The following is a 20,475-nucleotide window of genomic DNA, read 5'->3' on the forward strand; positions in this document are numbered from 1 at the left end:
ACACCTCTGAGAGCCAAAGATGGTACTACCCTTCTTAAAGATAATTAATCCATCAAAGAGTGCTGGAAGGAACACTACCAAAAGCATCTAAACAGAGAATCGACTGTGACTGACAACACCATAGACTCCATCCCTCAGCATCCACACTGGGAAACTCTTGCCAACCCACCAACACCTGAAGAGGTCTGCAAAGCAATTAAACAAATGAACAATAAAGCCCCAGGTCCTGATGGCATACCAGCTGAAGTATTGAAAGTGGGAGGAGAAATACTGCCTAACAAGCTTCACTTGCTGCTCCTCAAAATCTGGTGCACTAAATAAATTCCTGCCGACTTACGTAAGGCTAACATTGTCGTCATTTTCAAAAAGGGAAACAGAGCTGACTGTGGCAACTATCAAGGCATTGCCTTCCTGTCCAGCGCTGAGAAGATTCTTGGTGGAATCTTTCTGAATCACCTGCTTCCTCTTGCAGCGCAAGTATTCCAGAGTCCCAGTACAGCTTCTGACCATCACGAGGCACAACCAACACAATTTTGCAGCTAGCCAGATCCAGAAAAAAGGTCAACACCACCACCAGGAGCTGTATATAGCCTTTATCAATCTGACCAAAGCCTTCAACTCTGTCAAACGGGAGGCTCTGTGGAAAACCATGTCAAAGTTTAGCTGTCCAAGCAAATTTATCACCATTATAAAAGACTCCTCCTCCATGAGCAGATGGTTGCCTGCATCTTGTGCAGCAGATCTACTTCTGAGCCCTTTTTCATCCAAACTGGAGTAAAACAAGGTTGTGTACTGGCACCCTCTCTTTTCTCCATTTTCTTAGCAGCTATGAAAACACTAACCCAAGACAGTCTACCACAGGGCATTGGCATCCAATATCGGATTGACAGCAATCTCTTCAACTTTTCTTGTCTCTGTTTCAGAACTAAAGTAATATCGGCAACAATAACCAAACTCCAGTATGCAGATGACTGTGCCGTAGTTGCACACTCAAAGGAGGATCTTCAAACAGCCCTCAATTGCTTCTCTGAAGCTTAAAGAAGCCTCAGGCTAACTCTGAATATCGGCAAAACAAAAGTTCTCCACCAGACAGTCCCCAGTCAGTCAATCAGACCCAGCAAGAAAGATCCGTATCAGCAAAGAAGAACTGGAAAATGTAGAATACTTTGTCTATCTTGGCCTACCACAGAAGGCAGAAAGACATCAAGATTCAGCACAGAATTCGCTGTGCCAGCCTTGCCTTTGGCAGACTGTCTCACCGAGTGCTCAACAATCACATCATCATCGGAACACATACTAAACTTTCAGTTTGTAAAGCGGTGGTAATCCCAACTCTCCTCTACGGTTGTGAGATGTGGGAGATCTACAGAAAATATCTGAAAAACCTGGAATGCCAGCACAAAAAACTTTCTTCAGAAGATCCTCAACATAAAGTGGAAGAATCATCGCACTAATGTCAGTGTCCTCACAGAGACCAATATCTCCAATGTTGAGGCTCTGATTATTCAGCACCAGCTGAGGTGGAGAGGACACTGTGCGCATGCCTGATGTATGCTTACCAAAACAACTGCTGTTTGCCCAACTCACCAAAGGAAAAAGGAAATGAGGAGGCCAAAAGAAATGCGTTAAAGACACCCTCAAGATAAACATCAAGAGATTGACATCGCACACTGAGAGACGGCAGCCCAAGATAGGGATAACTGGCAAAGACTTGGTCAGAGAGGGAACATCGACTTTTGAGGAAAATCGCTTTGCCCTGGTCACAGAAAAATGCCAGAAAAGGAAAGACAATGGTCACGCAGCAAATGCAGCCCAACCCTGTCTTCCAATACCATCTGCAATATCTGCTAATGAGCCTGGAGTGTAATGTTTTGAGGACTGCTCTTAACTGCAACATTTCTAATTGGTACTAATGGGCTATATGTTCTGTTACGTTCATAATAGATTTTGAAAATATTTGCATATATGTATCCATATTTATCATTCTAGTGGTTTTAGCCCCCTCTTGATTAAAACTATAGTCAAAGAAATTACAGTTTTCCTGCCCATTGCTTTAAGAAAGGCAATGATTTTGTTTTCAAATACTGACATAATATCAGTGATAAGTTCTCCATTTAATTTACAAAAAATCAAAAATTTATTTCTAACGCTGCTCAAAACACACAACACCTAAGAGAGTTGACAAGGTATGATCTGGTGTATGTTTTAGGGCTGCTTACAGGGACAGAATGACACTTGAATGACCTTGAAGAAAGAAGATGATGATTTTACAGTCTTGAATTTCTAGTGCAGTACACATGTTTTAGGGATGAGGAAAGTGTGTTCAGGAGTGAATTCTGGTATTGGTATCTTTCCAAGCATCTGTAAAAGCAGGTCTAGATGGTTACATTATGTGACTGCTTTAGTGCCACACTCCTCAATTAAACAGTAAAGAGAACACACCACAACCTTGGTTAAGTCTCCATGTACCAGGACAACACAAACAAGCCAGTCAAAAGGCAATAACAGACTACAAGGACTAAGGACGCTGATAAGTATTAAGGATTTAGCAAAAAATGACCCTTAACCCTATCTATTTCTACTAAGAGACGCTGCTCCATTTTGAAAGTCCAACCAATCAAAGATCAGGAAAAAGTCTCAGAAGAGAGACAACAGTGAAGTTACTGAAGTGTGGAGTAATGTGGATCCAACACAAAAATGTACATATAGTTTCGATAAAGTTCAAATTTTCCACAATATTAGTAAACTGAATTTACATACAGTTCCCAGACCCCATCTTACTGGGTTGAAATTACTTAGTATAGCAATCAGGTTTTCACCATGGCTTTTCTAAGATGAAAAGAATAAAATGTAAACTATGGCCTTGCCTTGGACTAATTGACTGGACTTCCTGAGGAGAAGGAGCAGCAAAAGGGCACCTGTGTTCATGTTTGACACAAAGCCAGCAACGGTGTTTATGAAAAACTTCAGAGAGAGCAAATAGGCATCCAGCCAACAAAGTCTACAGCTGTGCAATTTGGAATAGCAAAATGACTAACCTCAAAGAACAAGACTGGAAATCTGGAATTCAGCACTTCGATAACTTGTTTATATAGAGGATCTTCTATCAGAACAGCAAATAACTTCAACTCTTTTCCAAGAGGAATGGAATCATTAACAGCAACATTATTGCCTATGGTTAACCGGGGGGGGGGGGTGACTATCCAGTACTATGTTTCTCTCTCCCTTCCCCTGCTCTTTTGTTTCCTCACCAAGGGAAGTTGCTAAATACTATGATAACACTTTGCACTTATTATAGCTTTCAGAGGACCTCAAAAAACTTTACAGAGATCAGTAATTTGTAGGCACATTTTACAGCTAGAGAAAACTGGACAGCATTTATCACAATGTAACACTATTGGACTACAAACATACATACATAATAATTAAGGCTGCGAGTCTGTCATGGAAGTCACCAATTCCATGACTTTCCAGAAACTCCATGACTTCTGCAGCGGCTGGTGTGGCTGGCTCCAGGGCTACCTGAGCAGCTCGAGCAGCCGCTGCTGAGGCAGTCTCGAGCCAAAGCGTGTCACCGCCCAGACCCCGCACCGGTCCCAGCACACGTGCCGCCAGCTGGCCCCTCTTCTCCAGCACCTGCAGCGCCCCAGACTGTGTGTGCGCGCGCGCGCACACACACACACACACACACCCCTCAGCGCCCAAGATTTAGTCATGGACAGGTCACAGGGCATGAATTTCTGTTTACAGCACCTGACCTGTACATGACTTTTACTAAAAATGCCCATGGTTAAAACACAGCCTTAATAATAACGTAACTTGCCTAATGTCATACAGTACATCAGTCAGACACAAAATTCAGTTTTCCAGATTCCAATTCTAAAGACTAAGGAATGCTGCCTCTCTAGATGCCCAGCCTTAGCTCCTCCTCTTCCCACCTCCTGTCTCCTAAGCCCTAGCATTCAGGCATCCTCAGGTGCAGTTTCTGACTCATCTTCCTGGCAAGATTCCTGGATCTCTTTCAAAGTCCTATGTTTTTCACTAAATTCACTAACATTTGCTGGCACTGAAGTTAATGCATCAGAGCAAATATAGAAATAAAAAAAACAAAGGAATGCAGCGGGTCTAATTCCTATGTATGTCCCAGAGAAATTGGTCATCTTAAGCATGGGCTAGCATCCCAAACCACTCAAGAAGAGTTTGTTCAGAAATATGTGACCAGAACCATAAGCTTTCTACATTAAAAAATACGTCGTCTTATAATTAAATAAACAGTGTGTCACAGTGAAAGTGCAACCCTGCTACAATACGTAAGGAGAGTCAAGGACAAATCACAGTCCTACACACAGGCACGAGTGGAGGGTGTCCCCTTGTGCTAGATTACTTTCCCTTGTCCTGTAGGTCATAATATGTCTATCAGAGTTTATGGTGCTGTGCCTGAACATGTATTAAAACATTCTGCACTAATGAAACAAAGAATTAATGTTTTGTATTTTTTGTTTTTTTTAAAAAGAAAAACCATGAGGGGGAGATTTCATTTCCTAAGTAGGAAAGTCTACATTAATAATTTTCCCAGCAGGCCTTCAGTAGTTTTATTGAAAACAATCATAGTCTTTGTTTCTCAGATCCTCTTACGTCTGACGCTCGCTCAAAGTCCTCACATCAGCAGCTAAGAAAAAAAATGTAAAACGCTGAACTTCATTACAAAGGTATCCTCACAGCTCATTTTAGTAGTGCTGGAAGCTAGAGATCACAGGCACATCTTCAACTAAAAATGTTTTAATTAGCCAGCTGTTCTACTCAACACTAAATCTGAGGGACACCAGAATTTAAGTGAATGAGTGGTGCATTTTATTGTGGTGCAGTTTCACCATATTTTCAAACCAGAGGGAAACTTCCTCTAATCTACATCGCTTCATCACAGGTTTAAAGAAAATCCCATGAGTAATTCAATACTTTTACAAAGGAGCAGTATGGAGATGGAACAGGAAGGGCAGGATCTACATCTTCTGACTAGCATTAGACTACAAATCATCTACAGTCCTCTAGTGACTGTGACGAGGCTGCACCAATATCCACTGTTAAGTGCAGCCCACACCGTTTGTTAACAAGACTCAGGTGTAAGATGCAATGAAAGGAAGGAAGCACGGGAAGAGTACATTAGATACAAGGGTTCCCATCTCCACCCAAATATATCCTCTTGACTTTAGTTAGCAAAAAATGTTAAAGAACATTTCACATTTTAAAGCAGCTATAGGAGGAAAGAATTCTGAGGAATTTTGTCCCTTTGAACTTCCAAGTAAAACCTTAAGTAAGATTATGCAAACCTAAAGACCAATCCTGATTAGTGGGAGGGGGGGAATGCAGCCCTTCTCCAAATAAGTTCTTGAGGATTTCTCCTCTGCTGCTAGGGTTTGTGTTGGATAAAGAAACCCTCCTAATAAACCAGCATTCTTTTCCACCTGATCAGAGCTAATTGGCCCCCCTGCAGACAAAATGACCAATCACATCAGCCTCATATGAAAACCAACCCCCCCTGCATTATAAACAGAGGAATGAGACATGTAAACCCATTTCAAAGAAGAGATTTCTACAAACTACAATTGTGGAAAGTTTCTTGTCTGTACTGGGACCAGAACATAAGATTATTGCAGTCTACTTTTTGGACCCAAAACCTCTCCCCCTTTCCCCTGCACTCTGATAAAAGCTTCCAAGAAACTGGTAAGTACACAATAAAATTACCTTTTTGGCAAAGTTATTTACAATAGTATAATTTTAACTTTTAAAAAATAATGCAAGTTATTTTCAGAGTGGAAAGGAAGCTGAGAGAGCTTTTGCTTTTGAAGCTTCCCTACTGGAACATCACCCTTAAACAAAATATTTCTGGAATTCTTCTCAAATATTAACCCTTTTTCTAACTGACAATGCCGACAGTGGCATAAAAGGGAAGCCAAGCCTTCCGTCATTAAGAACCCTGGCAGAAAAGGGCATTGGAAGGAATCTCCACAATGCTCAGCAGATGCATACAACTGAAGCTAAGGCAATCAACTATTGCTGCGGATGGAAAAAGACCAGGGAGTCAAACCGGTATTTATTTTGATTTGGATCAGACTTGGGTTCAGCTGCATTCAGTGTGTTTTGGTTCAGTTCTGGGTCAAGCAACTAAAAATAAATAAATAGTGGTTTGGTTACTGGTCTGACTGGTTCAAACCAAATTTCAATCCAAAAGAATGGAAGTAAATTAAAAAAAAGTTTAAAAATTTATCGAAACTATTCTCATTTTTGACCATTTACTTCTTAACTGTACATGAGTTTTCCTAGTTCTTGTGTTGTCAGAAACAATTTTCTGAATGAACAATTTGTTTGAGCAAACTAAAATACCATCTTCCAAACCAGACCTCTGTGATGAAGGGATAAATTTGAGTTTGAGGCAAAGGCTCTGCCTCAAGTGGCGCAACTGGCAGGAGGAGCTGCCCAGGGGTTGGGGACGATGTTGAAGTGTTGTGGAATGCTCCTGGTCCCAGAAGTTAACCATTTCTCTCACCAGGGGGAAGTCTGAAAGTATGTCTACACAGCAGTAAAAGACCTGTGGCACCAAGTCTCAGAGTCCAGGTCTGGCTCGTGGGGCTAAAAATAGCAGTGGAGACATTCAGGGTCAGGCCAGAGTGGGGGGCTCTGAAACCCAGGGAAGTGGGAGGGTCTCGGCCCAGGCTTGCTGTGGGTTTTATTTATTTTGCTGTGGAGATGAACCCACACATGGTTCATCTATGTCTGGGCCCCCAGCTCTCTCATGTGCTGTGCAGGTAGCGCCTAAACTTCTCTCTTTCCCTACTGTTGTGGGCTAGCCTCCTCCTAGTCTCTTCTCATTACATTGGGGCAGGCCTTTCTGGTTGCAATCACATGCCTAATTATTATTTTGTTGTTTTATAATGAAAATAAGATCACAGTAGTTTTTGTGGTTTTTTTAAATGTTGAGCTTAAGAAATGCTGGACCTTTATTTTCACCAGTAACCCACATTTTTTTTCAGCTCAGTTTTGATTCAGGTTCAGTACACAGGACAAAACTATGGTTCAGGTTAAGTTCTGGTTCAAATAAAAATAGCGGTTCGAACTGATTCTCCGGTTCTGGTCTTTTCCAGGAAATTAAACTCCTCTCACCTTCCCACTGCATTCATCAGAGCCCAATAAACATTTGGCTTTAAATGATGATCTTATGACTAAGGTCAGTTTTAGGGATCTGTCAATGGCAAACTGAGCATGCCTATGAAATAAGAGTGAATTAGCACGATTGTGTTTTGTTCATTTGAAGGCAACTATTTAGGAGGGTCGTGCATGTACCACAGGCATGAATTGCACTGGTCTAGAACATGACTGGTTGTCTCATATAGGTCACTGGGATAGTTTGCTGCATACAGGATAGGGGCAGCATTTAAGAAAATGTGAAGTTACAAAGATGGATAGCTAATAGAGGTAAACATGGGCCAGTTTTATCCTGATATTAAACATCAAATGTCTAGAGTTTGTGGACCAGCTCCTTGCTCCCCTCCTAATTCTCCTGATCTCCCCCAATGTCTAATAACAAACCTTTATTTAGGACTTTGCATCCAGATTTCTCTGTAAGAGATTTCACAAATGTTTACCTTACGGGATAAAGTTTAAACAGTTTCTTGGTAAGGATTTTCTAACAACTTGAAGGAGACCAGATAGTACAGGGCACTCAAATGTAACTTCATAAACAATGGTTGAAATAATAGTCTAATAGTTCTGAGGAGTACAGTAGCATATCAATACTGATCTAGTCAAAATCTCAAATCAATAAGGAGACGTGCTTTTGGTTTATATTGTAATGTAATGTAAACAGCCCCACCCCCACTGCCCCGCTTTTTTACCATCAATTTTACCTCAGTCTTTCAACAGTTTAAAATTCCATTAAAAATTCAGTGTACATATTACACTTTCTTTACTTCAAGAGAATGTCTTGCTACTGCTCCCTTTTTACCTCCAACAACTGCCTCCAGGGGCGGCTCTAGACATTTCGCCATTCCAAGCACAGTGGCACGCTGCGGGGGGCGCTCTGCCGGTCGCCGGTTCCACAGCTCCGGTGGACCTCCTGCAGGCATGCCACCGAAGGCTGCCTGCCTGCCTGCCGCCCTCCCAGCGACTGGCAGAGTGCCCCCGCGGCATGCTGCCCCAAGCACGTGCTTGGCGTGCTGGGGCCTGGAGCCACCCCGACTGCCTCAGAATCACAGAATATACAGGCCTTGGCATCTCCCCTGGAATTCAGGCCTTGCAACAGAACAGTGCTGCCGAAATTATTTTAGCTCTGGTAGGTGCATATTAAATCTTGAAAATTTGAATCAACTGTAAACCTACACCTTGCACCTTCCTAATTCTGCAAGAAACTTCACATGACAGAGCTGTTATTCTAATTGCCCCCATTCATCTCAATGGGATGTTAACATAAAAACCTAGAAACAAAGTTTAAATATCAGCAATTTTACTGCTGATAGCTGTAGCACAAGCATACAGCTAAAGTGAATATGCCACAAACCAAACTGCCTCCTGTGCCTCCACAGATGCCAAAAGCACCAACTGTTCCCTTCCCGGCTTCCGCTGACAAATTCTATGATGTAGGTATGCACTGCCAATACAAAAATCTACAGTAAATAGGAAGTGTGGGGACAGCATTAAAGAAACTGGACTTAATGTCAAACACCTCAGACACTGCTGTGCAGACTGTGTATTAATCTTAAATCGAAATTTAAGTGAAGCTGCCACAGAATCTAGAGACCTTACTGCAGAATTTAAGAATTTAATTGCCATGAAGTGCACACGGCCTCAACAACAGTAAACATGAGCTCTAGCTGTTTAAGTTATAGCAATGTCAATTAAATCTGAAATAGGTATACAACATTTCTGTCATTTGCGCTCACATAATGTAAGCTTGGATTTTATTTACCTCCTCACAGCAGTGGCATATTAGTCAATAGGACTCTACTCAGAATTATGCTCCAATACGCCACTAAAAGGAAACTGAAGTCTATACAAATAGAACGATAACTGTGAGCATTTGTGCAGTTATTCCCAGCAAATTCCTTCTATAATAGCATTTTTTTCTGTACATCAGTTTGTTGTGAACACCAACTAGACTCCAAACAGTACAATCTATCTCAGAAGCATTCCAAGGTCAATTAAAATAGAATTTGTAAGTGATGTAGGAGTGTGGGAAGCTAGGGTAGCACTCTGAAAATGTTTCGCTGTAACTCTAATCCAAATGAGAAACTATTCAAAAGCCCCAACAACAAAGCAAGGTGGTGACAACCTTTGCAACTGAGAACAGCCTCAAAGTGCATTTGCTACAATCTCCTTGGTCAGGGGGTACATGTGAAGAGTCTTAAGACACATTTGGTGTCAGAATATTTGAGCTCTTGTTCACAGGAGTGAGGCTGAGCATGAACTGCCTAGAGAAGCAAGGGCAAGATAGGAAACCAGGGTGGCATGAAGAGCCACAGAGCAGAAGGCAGAAGAAAGTATATTCAAACTGGCAAAATGAAGCAGAGTATAGGGGTTCAGGACAATGTACTCTTGTAACCATTAAACTCTACAGTGGAAAGTAGTAGCTGATGACATGAACTTCAGGGGTATGCTGAAGTGGTATTATACAGCTGCAGAGAATGGCTTTATTGTGGACAAACCATCAAGGAGCCAAGAACCAGAAAAAAAATCAGATTAAAAAAAGCCACTTGGGATCTGCTATGGAAAAGAAACGAAACAAAGCATGAACTACCTTGATGTTTAAAGATGTTAACTCTACCCTGCCATGATTTGCTTCAACTCAATTGATTTACCAGAGAAACTGGATTGAGGAATGGACAGGATAGTGAACAGAAGGTAAAGAAAAGACATAAAAGGAGAAGAGAAAGCAGTAGTGCCATGTACACTTCTGACTGAACAACCATCACTTAATTCTCAAAAAAGTAAGAGGCAACACAATAAGGAGGACTGGAAACACTGGAATAATATATCAAAGGAAAGGGATGGAAAGGAAGAAGTTGGGAAAAATCTCTTTGGTAGCAGTAGCTCTTCTAGTGTTAAGGTGGCACATCCTGAGAAGCAGATTCATGACATAAGAACTGGCAAGAACAACAGCAGACAAAAGCATAACAAAATCCAATGGACAGATGTTGAAGCTAGTCAGATTCAGACTAGAAACTTTTTGTTTGTTTAACGATGGTAATTAACCATTGGAACAACTTACCTACGGTTGTGGTGAATTCTCCATCACTGGACATTTTTATATCAAGACTGGATTTTTTTCTAAGAGATATCTAGTTCAAAAAGGAATCAACCCGGAAGTCTTATGGCCTGTGTTATGCAGGAGGTCAGACTAGATGCTCACAATGGTTCCTCTTGATCTTATAAATTTATCAATCTATGAATAGGGAAAGTAGAAAATATGTAAATCGTCTGACAAAGAGGCAGGGGAATAAGGTGCGAAGAGAGAAGTAGGTAGAGAGTGAACAGTTATCTTTATCTGACTTCTCAAATGCATTCAAGTTGCATCTGCTTTTCAAAAAACACTTGCGGGGGTGAGGGGGAGAGAAATCCTCAGACCTTCTAGATTTGTAATTCAAAACCTAAGCTTGCTAGTTTAGCTTCCCCCCTCATCCACACTCCACCCAAAAAACTCTTCTTCTCATCCTGAATCAGCTACACTACTGTTGGAGTCTGCTTACAGTTTTTCACTCTCCACCCATTCGAACAAAAAAGCTTTGTCCCATGATCTAACTTAAGATACAACAGGTTCATACCCTCCTGGTTACTTTTTTAATAAACATTAAATATGGAGTCTAAATTCATGTACTTTAAAATTATTCACTGCTCCATTGATTAGTGACCTGGCACTATAATCACTACCCCAGAAAGGACTACTTTTCCAGGCCAAATGGGACTACAGCATCAGCCTATCAACCTCCCCAGGACGATCTCACTGTTGAAGTCTGAAGTGGCATTGACAAGAGACTGCTGTGACAAGCACCGCTTAGGTTAATAAAGATAGATATTTTTCTTTCATTCTGAAATACCTTCAAGACCGTTACAGTACTTGATTTTCCCTAATTGAATATGTCTGAAACAATTTGATGTAATGAAGAAAACTGGATGCAGGAGAGGTTTCATAACTTTAAATCAATATTAACAAAATTAGTAGTAATCAAATAATAAAGTCGCTGTATCAACCAAGCTCCAACCTTATTTTGACTGTGCACTGTGCTGTAGTGAGATAATAGTGCTCTACTAGTGCTGTAGTGTGCCGTTTTAACAGAATATGAGAGAGAAAAATGAACCTGAAAAACTATTCCATGTTTGTAAGGGTATATAATACTCGGAGGATTCTGGTTATTGCTTGTCACTACTGGATTTAGGTTGTTTTTTTGTTGGGTTTTTTTTTTTTTTTTAAATGAGTGGCTCTGCTTTGCTTTGTCATTCTATAGCCCAAACTACTTATGAAACATGCCATAACAACTGTCCTTCAGACCTCATAGCAACTTACATAGGAACAGTTTTCCTCCAAGAACTCATATGGTTTATCCCAAAGGCATTTAGGTCTGTACATATTTGCCTTCCTTCCAAGTAATCGAGTACATGTTTCTCATGATTGCAGTTTATTCCAAGAATCTGTGATGATAAAGAGGCACTGGCTCCAATTTGTTCCACACACAGTCCCATCAATCCTATTGACTAGCCATAATACTCATTCTATAATCCCCCTCAAGGCACTAAACAAGGCCATTCTGAGTCTTAATGCAACACACAGCTCTTCAGACCAGTAAATCTGATGATACCTGGTACTTAAAGCACTTCGAAGATTTTACTCTGTTTACCTTGTGATTTCCTATCACTGCTGCAAGACCAGAAACTATATTCTTGCAGAGCTAGCTGTGGAGCAGCCCAAAGACTGAACTAATAGAGACTAAATAGCCTCAGTGGAGGGCAGTCTATGAAGGCCAGGATTAGGGTTATTAGTAGAGTAGACTGTACTCAACACTCCCAATGATTGACTCAGCAGATATACATCAGTTACTCATGCTCTGTGCATGGAGGAAGGAGTGGCGCATTATTTTTGAAAATTCTGCCTTGTTTTTCAGAAATATAATGACGATCTGAAAAGCAGCTCTGTGTGGCTCAAAAGCTTGTCTCTCTCACCAACAGAAGTTGGTCCAACCCTGCTCACCGTGTCTGTCTTGTATTTCAGAAAACCATCAGAATCTTAAAACAAAACAAAAAACAAAACAAAAAACAAAGCCAATCACCTGATCTTTGCCATAATATAGCTGTGGCATATTCAGTGCAGAAAATAAGGAAACAGTTGTACTTAATAGGAGAATGGAGGCACAGAATAAAAAGGTAGGGAAAATTCTCAAGATCCTACTCAAACTATCGAGTATTCCTCAAGCCCCTTGGATGCATGTTCCAAACAGAATTAAAGCATATTTTTATGCATGGGGAACCCACCACCACAAGCAAAAAAAACAGTAAAAGGTCTGTTCTCAATGCTTACCAGGATATGTTAATGATCATACTTAAATCTACATATAAGATTTAATATCAAGAACAAGTTATAAAAAACTAATAAACCAAATGAGTAACAGGACCAATTCCAGGATCAATATGCCATCGATCAAATAGGAAATAAAGTAATTTCTATCTTTGTTAAAGCAGTTCTCATTTTACCATGAACAGGTCAACTACTAGGTAGCCTGGTATGTACAGTGGCAAAGCCTTCAGAGAAAGGCGTGAATCTTTATAGCCCACTTAATTGCACATCCTCATATACATCTTTATGCCCTGAAGCATTTGTATAAAGAGAAACTGCCTAACTCTATTTCTTCTTAAAAAATTTGCCTCTACACTAGCCACTGGCAGTGAGTGTCATAACTAATTAATGCAATGGATTAAAAACCTATCACAGTTTTATATTTGATGGCTTTTAATTGTGTGCCTTCTTGTTTTGTGGGAAAAGATAACTAGTGATAGGCACTCCCAGTAGCATTTCTCTTCCATTCAATATTTATACAAAACAAATTTTCTATTCAAATGTAATAGTCTCCTAAGCCAAAAGTTTTTAAAACTTGAGTGCCCATCATTCAGCTCTTGACTGCTTTTCAGAGGAGCTGAACATGTACAGCACCCAGTCAAGTCCCTAACATCTGAAGGTGCTTGGCACCTCTGAAAAGAAGGTTATTCTTACTTAAGATCCTAAATATGAACATAGGACACTACTAGGCACACAATTTGCTATTTTTGGCTCTTGACTTTTATATTCCCTCATACGCAACTTCACCTTCACTTAAAAATTTCCACGAACTTCTCTAAACTTATTTTCCTCTTCTGTTGTTGCAGTGGGGTTTGGCGGGTTTTATTTTTTAGTTAAAGTGACCAAAACTGAATGCTGTATTTAAGCTGAGGATTTCTCATCAATTTATATATTGGCATAATATTTTCCGTATTATTCTCAATCCCCTTCTTAATACAGCTTAACATCAGCAGTGGCCTGAGTATGTTCAGCAGAAGAGGCTCTCCCCCAGGTACCAAAATTCTAGTCAATAAGAGAATATGGCTGGTAGAGGTAAAGGAAATTTTAAAGAGGCAGAAAGTCAGGAACACCTTTGAGTAAATTTTTGAATTACAGAAGTGAGATGGCTAGACACAGCCTTCCCCAAGAAAGTAGATAAGAGGAAGAACTGTTGTTAAAGATTAGCTTTTTATTATTCTTTAAATTGCTATATTGCTTTGCTAAGATGAATTGCAACATCTAATTGCTATCATTACAGATGTACAATATTGAAGTCTGCAGTGCTACATCTGCCGATCTGCCATATTAGCACAGGAATTTGACCCAAATATAAATTTAGGGGGGTAAAATATGACAACTCTGTTTAAATGAGTAGGTAAGGGAAATTTTAAAAAGTAGTCTGATGTTTAATTTAGTCTTTTTTAGCTAATCGTTACCACAAAAGCAGTGGTAAATTCCATTCTAAACTCCTAAATCAATCTTCTCTGGATTGCAATGTTTAAGACATCCTTTGTTGGGTGCAGGTTGTATTTGGTCCCCGGCTGATGGGTCAGAATCTGTGAACATTAGCTGAAATACAAATATGCAGGTGTTTCATGAATTTTCTCTTTCGTTTTCAGAAGATGAGATCAGATATGATAGACAGCAACAACACCAAATCTAGTGCCCCTCTCCTGGATCAAAGGCACTTGAGGATAGTGACTAAAGATGGACACAGCACACTACAGATCGATGGCACCCAAAGGAAAGGTCTGGCATACCTACGAGATGCTTGGGGAATACTAATGGACATGCGCTGGCGATGGATGATGCTAGTCTTTGCTGCTTCTTTTGTCATCCACTGGCTAGTCTTTGCAGTGCTCTGGTACCTCCTGGCTGAGATGAATGGGGACCTGGAGTTGGATCATGATGCCCCACCTGACAACCACACCATTTGTGTTAAGTATGTCACCAGCTTTACAGCTGCTTTCTCCTTCTCCCTGGAGACACAGCTCACTATTGGTTATGGCACCATGTTTCCAAGTGGGGACTGTCCTAGTGCTATCGCCCTGCTTGCCATACAGATGGTCCTGGGGCTCATGTTGGAGGCCTTCATCACAGGTAATCAGGTTTATTTCACAATTTTAAATAGGGTAGGTCCTGTCAACCACATGTAGGGAGTAGATTTGGTAAAATTCTTAATGTCATTATGAGTGCTTCCAGAGGGCACATAAAAGGAGTAGGGCCAGTTACTAAAACAACAAGACTGAAATTTCAACTTCAAACAGCTTTATAGCTGTCAATTATAATCCAACTCCTTTTAAGCAGTTAAAGACCTATAAAAAGGAGAGGCACTTGAATAAAAACTATTTCAGGATTTGTACTGGAAACCAGAAAGTGTTGCTTTTTACTGCAGTTCCTCTCCTGACATTTCCAACAAGTTATTTTACTCCATCTTCCTTTATCAATTTCTTTCTTCCAACCTTCCGCTGAGTTGAGGTTTAAATTGATTTGTTTTGATATAGACTCTCACAGGTTTACCCTAAACTTTAGCTAGTTTGTTTTAAACTGGCTGAATTTTTTTATCCACCTTCACTTCACTATTAAGTATCCATGGGCAGTCAACACCAGGAACACTTTAGGATCCCAGGGGTACTTAGCTTTAAGTTACTTAAAATGGCTGAACTATGGAATAATTTTAGACAAATATATTATTCTGTGCAAAAGGTTAGTGTACTGTATTTTAAACACAGATTCAGTAAATGAAAGACCACAATTATATACCACAGCCAGTTCAAGGAGTTGATCTTCAATCAATCAAGGGGCACATCTCTTTCTCCAAGTGCATCTTCATTCTCCAAATATTACTGTTTTACACATGCTAACAGACTGTGGAAACAAAGTTTATGGAAAAAGCCAAGGCTCTTTAAAAAACAAAACAAAACCTACAATGGATTTATCTTGATTTATAAATTGAGAATAGAAACTGGTGCCAGCAACTATTAGAATGATGGGAGCTGTGCTATGTATAGACTAGATATAATAATTTGAAATCAAGCAATCTGAGGCTAGTTAACAGTATGTCCATCCCACTAAGCCTCTTCCTTTTCTCACGGGCCATTCCACACAACTTGGGGACAAGTAAGAAAGTAACTATGATCGTGATGGTCAGGTTAATTCATTCTTTCTTGTTACATAGGTGCTTTTGTGGCAAAGATTGCCCGTCCAAAGAATCGCGCATTCTCCATCCGCTTTACTCATTCTGCAGTAGTGGCGCACACAGAGGGCAAGCCACACCTTATGTTCCAGGTGGCCAACACTCGTCCCAGCCCACTCACCAGCGTTCGGGTTTCAGCTATTCTTTACCAAGAACAGGAGAATGGTCAGCTACATCAAACTAGCGTGGATTTCCACCTGGACAGTATCACGTTTGAGGAGTGTCCATTCTTTATCTTTCCACTGACCTACCACCACTCTATTACCCCATCTAGTCCTCTAGGTGTTCTCCTACAAGGGGATACTCCTCGCCATTTTGAGCTCGTAGTCTTCCTCTCAGCAATGCAGGAGGGCACAGGCGAAACATGTCAGAGGAGGACATCTTACCTCCCATCTGAGATCATTCTACACCATCGCTTTGCTTCCATGCTGGCCCGAGGTGCCAAAGGAGAATATCAGATCAAGATGGAGAATTTTGACAAGACTATTCCTGAGCTCCCAGCTGCAGCAGACTCTAAGAGTCCAAAGAGGACTGACATGAAAATTCGCATCAATGGACAGCACATTGACAGCTTCCAGATTTCCGAGACTGGTCTGATAGAATAGAATTTGGACATGGTGCCATTTTTTAAAAAAAATTTTTACATTAAACTTTCAGGTTAAACTTCCAGCCTTCCTTTTCCTCCTATTTTCTATTTTCTTTCCCCTTTCCTCCATCCTTTTGATTGCAGTATAGTGTGCAGAATAAAAAAAGCATAAAGTGCCCATGCAAACTGATGAGAGGCTGTTTTGACTGTTCTGCGAAAGTACTAGTGCTACCTGCTGAATTCACTAGACTATGATTAAAACTGCACTGACTCTGAAGTATGAGACTTTCAGACTCCCACCGTTGACCAAAACCTAATTAAATGGTATGTGGGTAGAACACTATGGCAAAATGGGCAGAAACAGTACAACAGAAGACCTCATCTAAAACTAACTGAGGTTAAATTACATTAGTTTGGGGATCAGCAATGACGCAGTTCCAAGACCGTTATAACCCTTTTACATTAACACTTTCTGGGTACATGGTTACATCAGTTTTCAGATGGCTGAACAACCTACTCAAATCATTGCCAGTCTTTTCAGTGGCAGTGAAATGCATTCCAGATGTGCTTGTTTATTACACGAAATCAAGAGTACTGACTGCAGTTCTTCATTCTACCAGGTTGGAAGGGGGTACAATATCTCTGACAGGTTTGTGAAGACAGCAAGTGCCAAAAATCCTGAAGTGTATATATGACAAACATGCTACAGTGGAGATATTTTCATACTTGGAAACATTTAATAAATTATTTCAGCAGTAGAAAACAGACTGTTATACAGCAATTCATACTCTTTCATGTCTCTTGGCACAGTAAAATTTCACGTGTTCTCAGCTTTGCAATCTTACACTTCAAGTAGTTCTGGCACCACAAGATGCACTATATCTACCAAGAACTGCATCCATTTATATTTTACGCTTTTTAATATACACATCTGTATCTGTACGCACAGCATATAGATAAAGCATATCTACAAAATCAGACATTTGAATTAATTTTAAAATAAAAAAAATGAAACAAGTGCTTTATACATGGGACTTTTTTGCCAAGAGTGCCTCGTAAGAAAACCAAGAACAAGGAACCATGCTCCTATATGCAACAATTTCTAATATGATCAAATGGGCTAACAGTTAAGTGGACTGTCTCTTGTTAAGTCACAACTTCTCAGCAATGGAATGCAGCTTTAAAATGGCTATTCTGTAATTCAGATTGAAACAGCCAACAGTTACCATCAAAATAAATGTTGCCATTCAAGGATAATTAAGAGAGACTTTTCCCTGCAACAAATGTGGCATAACCACTACTAGGCAGTTTAGATAAAACTACATTTATATACTGGAGCTGATTTTATTGTAAAGTGACTAACAGCAGGATATATAGTCTGAAGCCATATTAGGAGGGCACTGTCTATTGGAGGTCTTTTTTTCAAACCCAGAAGTACAGAGGTTGTCAAGCTCTGGTCACGGAGAACCTGGTAGGACAGCTGTTTTGTCATAAGGTGCCAGCTGCACCTCATTTCCAGAAGGTAACTTCTATTAAAAAGACAGCTAAAGAGATATTAAAATATTATTACTTTTCCATGTTAACTACTGTTGTAGTTGTCACAGGAAAGTGTTATATACACCACAGGAAGGAGGAGGTCCATACAATCGTGAACTGGAGGGCAGGTGGCCAATCTCTGAATTCAAAAATAGTTCATTGCTCTGAAAATGTTTTCATAGTCCTTCCCTGCAATGCTATAGGCTTCAAGGGCTGGTTTTATTATAGAGAATGGATACTTTCAATATTGTGTCTTTCACTCTCAGTATAATGGAACCATATTGCAATCTACTATAGTGCCTGTATAGGAATAGCAAACACCTTCTTGTAATTAATGTACATTAAACTGCCTTTGTCCTCAGTCCTGCACATGCACTTTAAAGTTCAGCTGTTTCTCTTCATAACATTATTGGCCATACCCCCATGATATGGAAAGGGTGGGGGAGGGAAAAGGAGGGTTGTGCTATAATTTATCCTTTTCTATTCTTAAGCCCCAAACCAATATCCTACAGTACAGAGGACAACCCTTAAAAAGCAGCAGCAGAACAAGAAATTGTACTGGAAATACTTCATTAAGCATGAAATAAAGTACAAATAGTTCAAATATGAGGAAGAAGCTGCTTTACATATACTGACAATTCTCCACTTTAAGTCACATAATCCTGTATAACTCAATTAGTCTGCAATTCAAGAGCGTAATAATACATCTCAGTCTATGGACTGGTCTACACTACGCGTTTAAACCAATTTTAGCAGCGTTAAACCGATTTAACGCTGTACCTGTCCACACTACGAGGCCCTTTATATCAATATAAAGGGCTCTTTAAATCGGTTTCTGTACTCCTCCCCGATGAGAGGAGTAGCGCTAAAGTCAGTATTACCATATCGGATTAGGGTTAGTGTGGCTGCAAATTGATGGTATTGGCCTCCGGGCGGTATCCCACAGTGCACCACTGTGACCGCTCTGGACAGCAATCTCAGCTCGGATGCAGTGGCCAGGTAAACAGGAAAAGCCACGCAAAATTTTGATTTTCATTTCATGTTTGCCCAGCTTGGAGCTCTGATCAGCATGGGCGGCAATGCAGTCCCAATTCCAAAAAGAGCTCCAGCATGGACCGTACGGGAGATACTGGATCTGATCGCTGTATGGGGAGACAAATCTGTTCTATCAAAGCTCTGTTACAGAAGACAAAATGCCAAAGTGTTTGAAAAAAAAATCTACAGGCTACACAGTGCTGCGTGACAAGCATAACGGGAAGCCAGAGACTCAAATGGACGCTCATGGAGGGAGGGAGGGGGTACTGAGGACTCCAGCTATCCCACAGTCCCCAGCAGTCTCTGAAAAGTATTTGCATTCTTGGCTGAGCTCCCAATGCCTGTAGGTTCAAACACATTGTCCGGCGTGGTTCAGGGAATAGCTCGTCAATTTACCCCCACACACACACGTGAAAGAAAAGGGAAAGAAATCATTTCTTGACTTTTTTCAATGTCACTCTATGTCTACTGAATGCTGCTGGTAGACACGATGCTGCAGCAGTGGAGAGAAGTATCCGCTCCTCTCCCCTCCCCGGTGGCAGATGGTGCAGTAGGACTGGTAACCGTCCTTATCAACCTGTGAGTGCTCCTGGCTGGCTTCAGGTGAGGCTGGCCGGGGGCGCCTGGGTGAAAATAGGAATGACTCCCTGTCATTCCCAGTAGATGTTACAGAACGACTGGTAACCGTCTTCATCATAGCAACTGGGGGCTGAGCTTCAATCAGCCCCCTCCCTTTCATGTGAAAAGAAGAGATTCTGTACTGCCTGGACTATCATAGCACTGGGAGGCTGCCTCCCCCTCATTTTATGTCACTAAAAAGTCAGTGTTTCTTATTCCTGCATTCTTTATTACTTCATGACACAAATGGAGGGGGGACACTGCCACGGTATCCCAGGAAGGTTGGGGAAGGAGGGAAGAAACGGGTGGAGTTGTTGCTGGGGCACCCCCCGTGAATGGCATGTAGCTCATCATTTCTGCGGGATCTGACACAGAGCAGCTGTACTCTCTGATACACTGCTTCTCTAGTACATTTGCCCCATATTCTAGGCAGGACTGACTCTTTTTAGAAACCATAAAGGAGGGATTGACTCGGGGAGTCACTCTCAGTTTTGCCTTTGCTCCCCCGGCTGATCTCAGCCAGGGGCACCCATGATAGCAGCAGACAGTACAGAAGGACAGATAACTGTCATCTCATTGCCAAATTACACTGGCAGCATACGGTACAGAACAACTGCCAACCATCTCTGCTATCATGCAAAAGCAAATGAATGCTGCTGTGTAGCGCTGGAGTATAACCTCTGTCCACGGCATCCAGTACACATACGGTGACCGTAAAAAAAAAAAAAAAAAAAAAAAAAAAGCTGAACAGGCTCCATGGTTGCCGTGCTATGCCATCTGCCAGGGCAATCCAGGGAAAAAGGGCGCGAAATGATTGTCTGCCGTTGCTTTCCCGGAGGAAGGAATGACTGACGACATTTACCCAGAACCACCCGCGACAATGATTTTTGCCCCATCAGCCACTGGGCTCTCAACCCAGAATTCTAAGGG

The 20,475-nt window shown here is 41.0% G+C and overlaps 2 protein-coding genes across 4 annotated transcripts in view; one reads left to right on the forward strand and one right to left on the reverse strand.

Moving 5' to 3' along the window:
* The window catches only part of GIGYF2 (GRB10 interacting GYF protein 2), a 159,450-nt gene that overhangs the window by 67,499 nt on the left and 71,476 nt on the right, over positions 1-20,475 (reverse strand).
* Positions 5,568-18,664, forward strand: KCNJ13 (potassium inwardly rectifying channel subfamily J member 13). Of its 3 annotated transcripts, none has more exons than XM_030575385.1 (4): positions 5,568-5,721; positions 13,535-13,586; positions 14,194-14,674; positions 15,753-18,664. In XM_030575385.1, exons 3-4 carry the CDS (start codon positions 14,197-14,199, stop codon positions 16,373-16,375), a joined length of 1,101 nt encoding a protein of 366 aa, XP_030431245.1. In that variant the 5' UTR covers positions 5,568-5,721; positions 13,535-13,586; positions 14,194-14,196; the 3' UTR covers positions 16,376-18,664. The 3 variants fall into 3 exon arrangements, with proteins under 3 accessions (XP_030431245.1, XP_030431244.1, XP_030431246.1); XM_030575386.1 differs by lacking the exon at positions 5,568-5,721 and adding an exon at positions 6,069-6,087; XM_030575384.1 differs by lacking the exon at positions 13,535-13,586 and having other exon boundaries at positions 15,753-18,663.

The sequence above is a fragment of the Gopherus evgoodei genome, chromosome 9 (assembly GCF_007399415.2).
Source record: "Gopherus evgoodei ecotype Sinaloan lineage chromosome 9, rGopEvg1_v1.p, whole genome shotgun sequence".
Classification (NCBI taxonomy): domain Eukaryota; kingdom Metazoa; phylum Chordata; order Testudines; family Testudinidae; genus Gopherus; species Gopherus evgoodei.

What these genes read in the sequence shown, in the direction of transcription:
- KCNJ13 (XM_030575385.1), top strand. Translation starts at nt 14,197, where the DNA reads ATGAGATCAGATATGATAGACAGCAACAACACCAAATCTAGTGCCCCT. An exon ending in GTTGGAGGCCTTCATCACAG is followed by an intron (nt 14,675 to 15,752) that starts GTAATCAGGTTT and finishes CTTGTTACATAG; the next exon opens with GTGCTTTTGTGGCAAAGATT.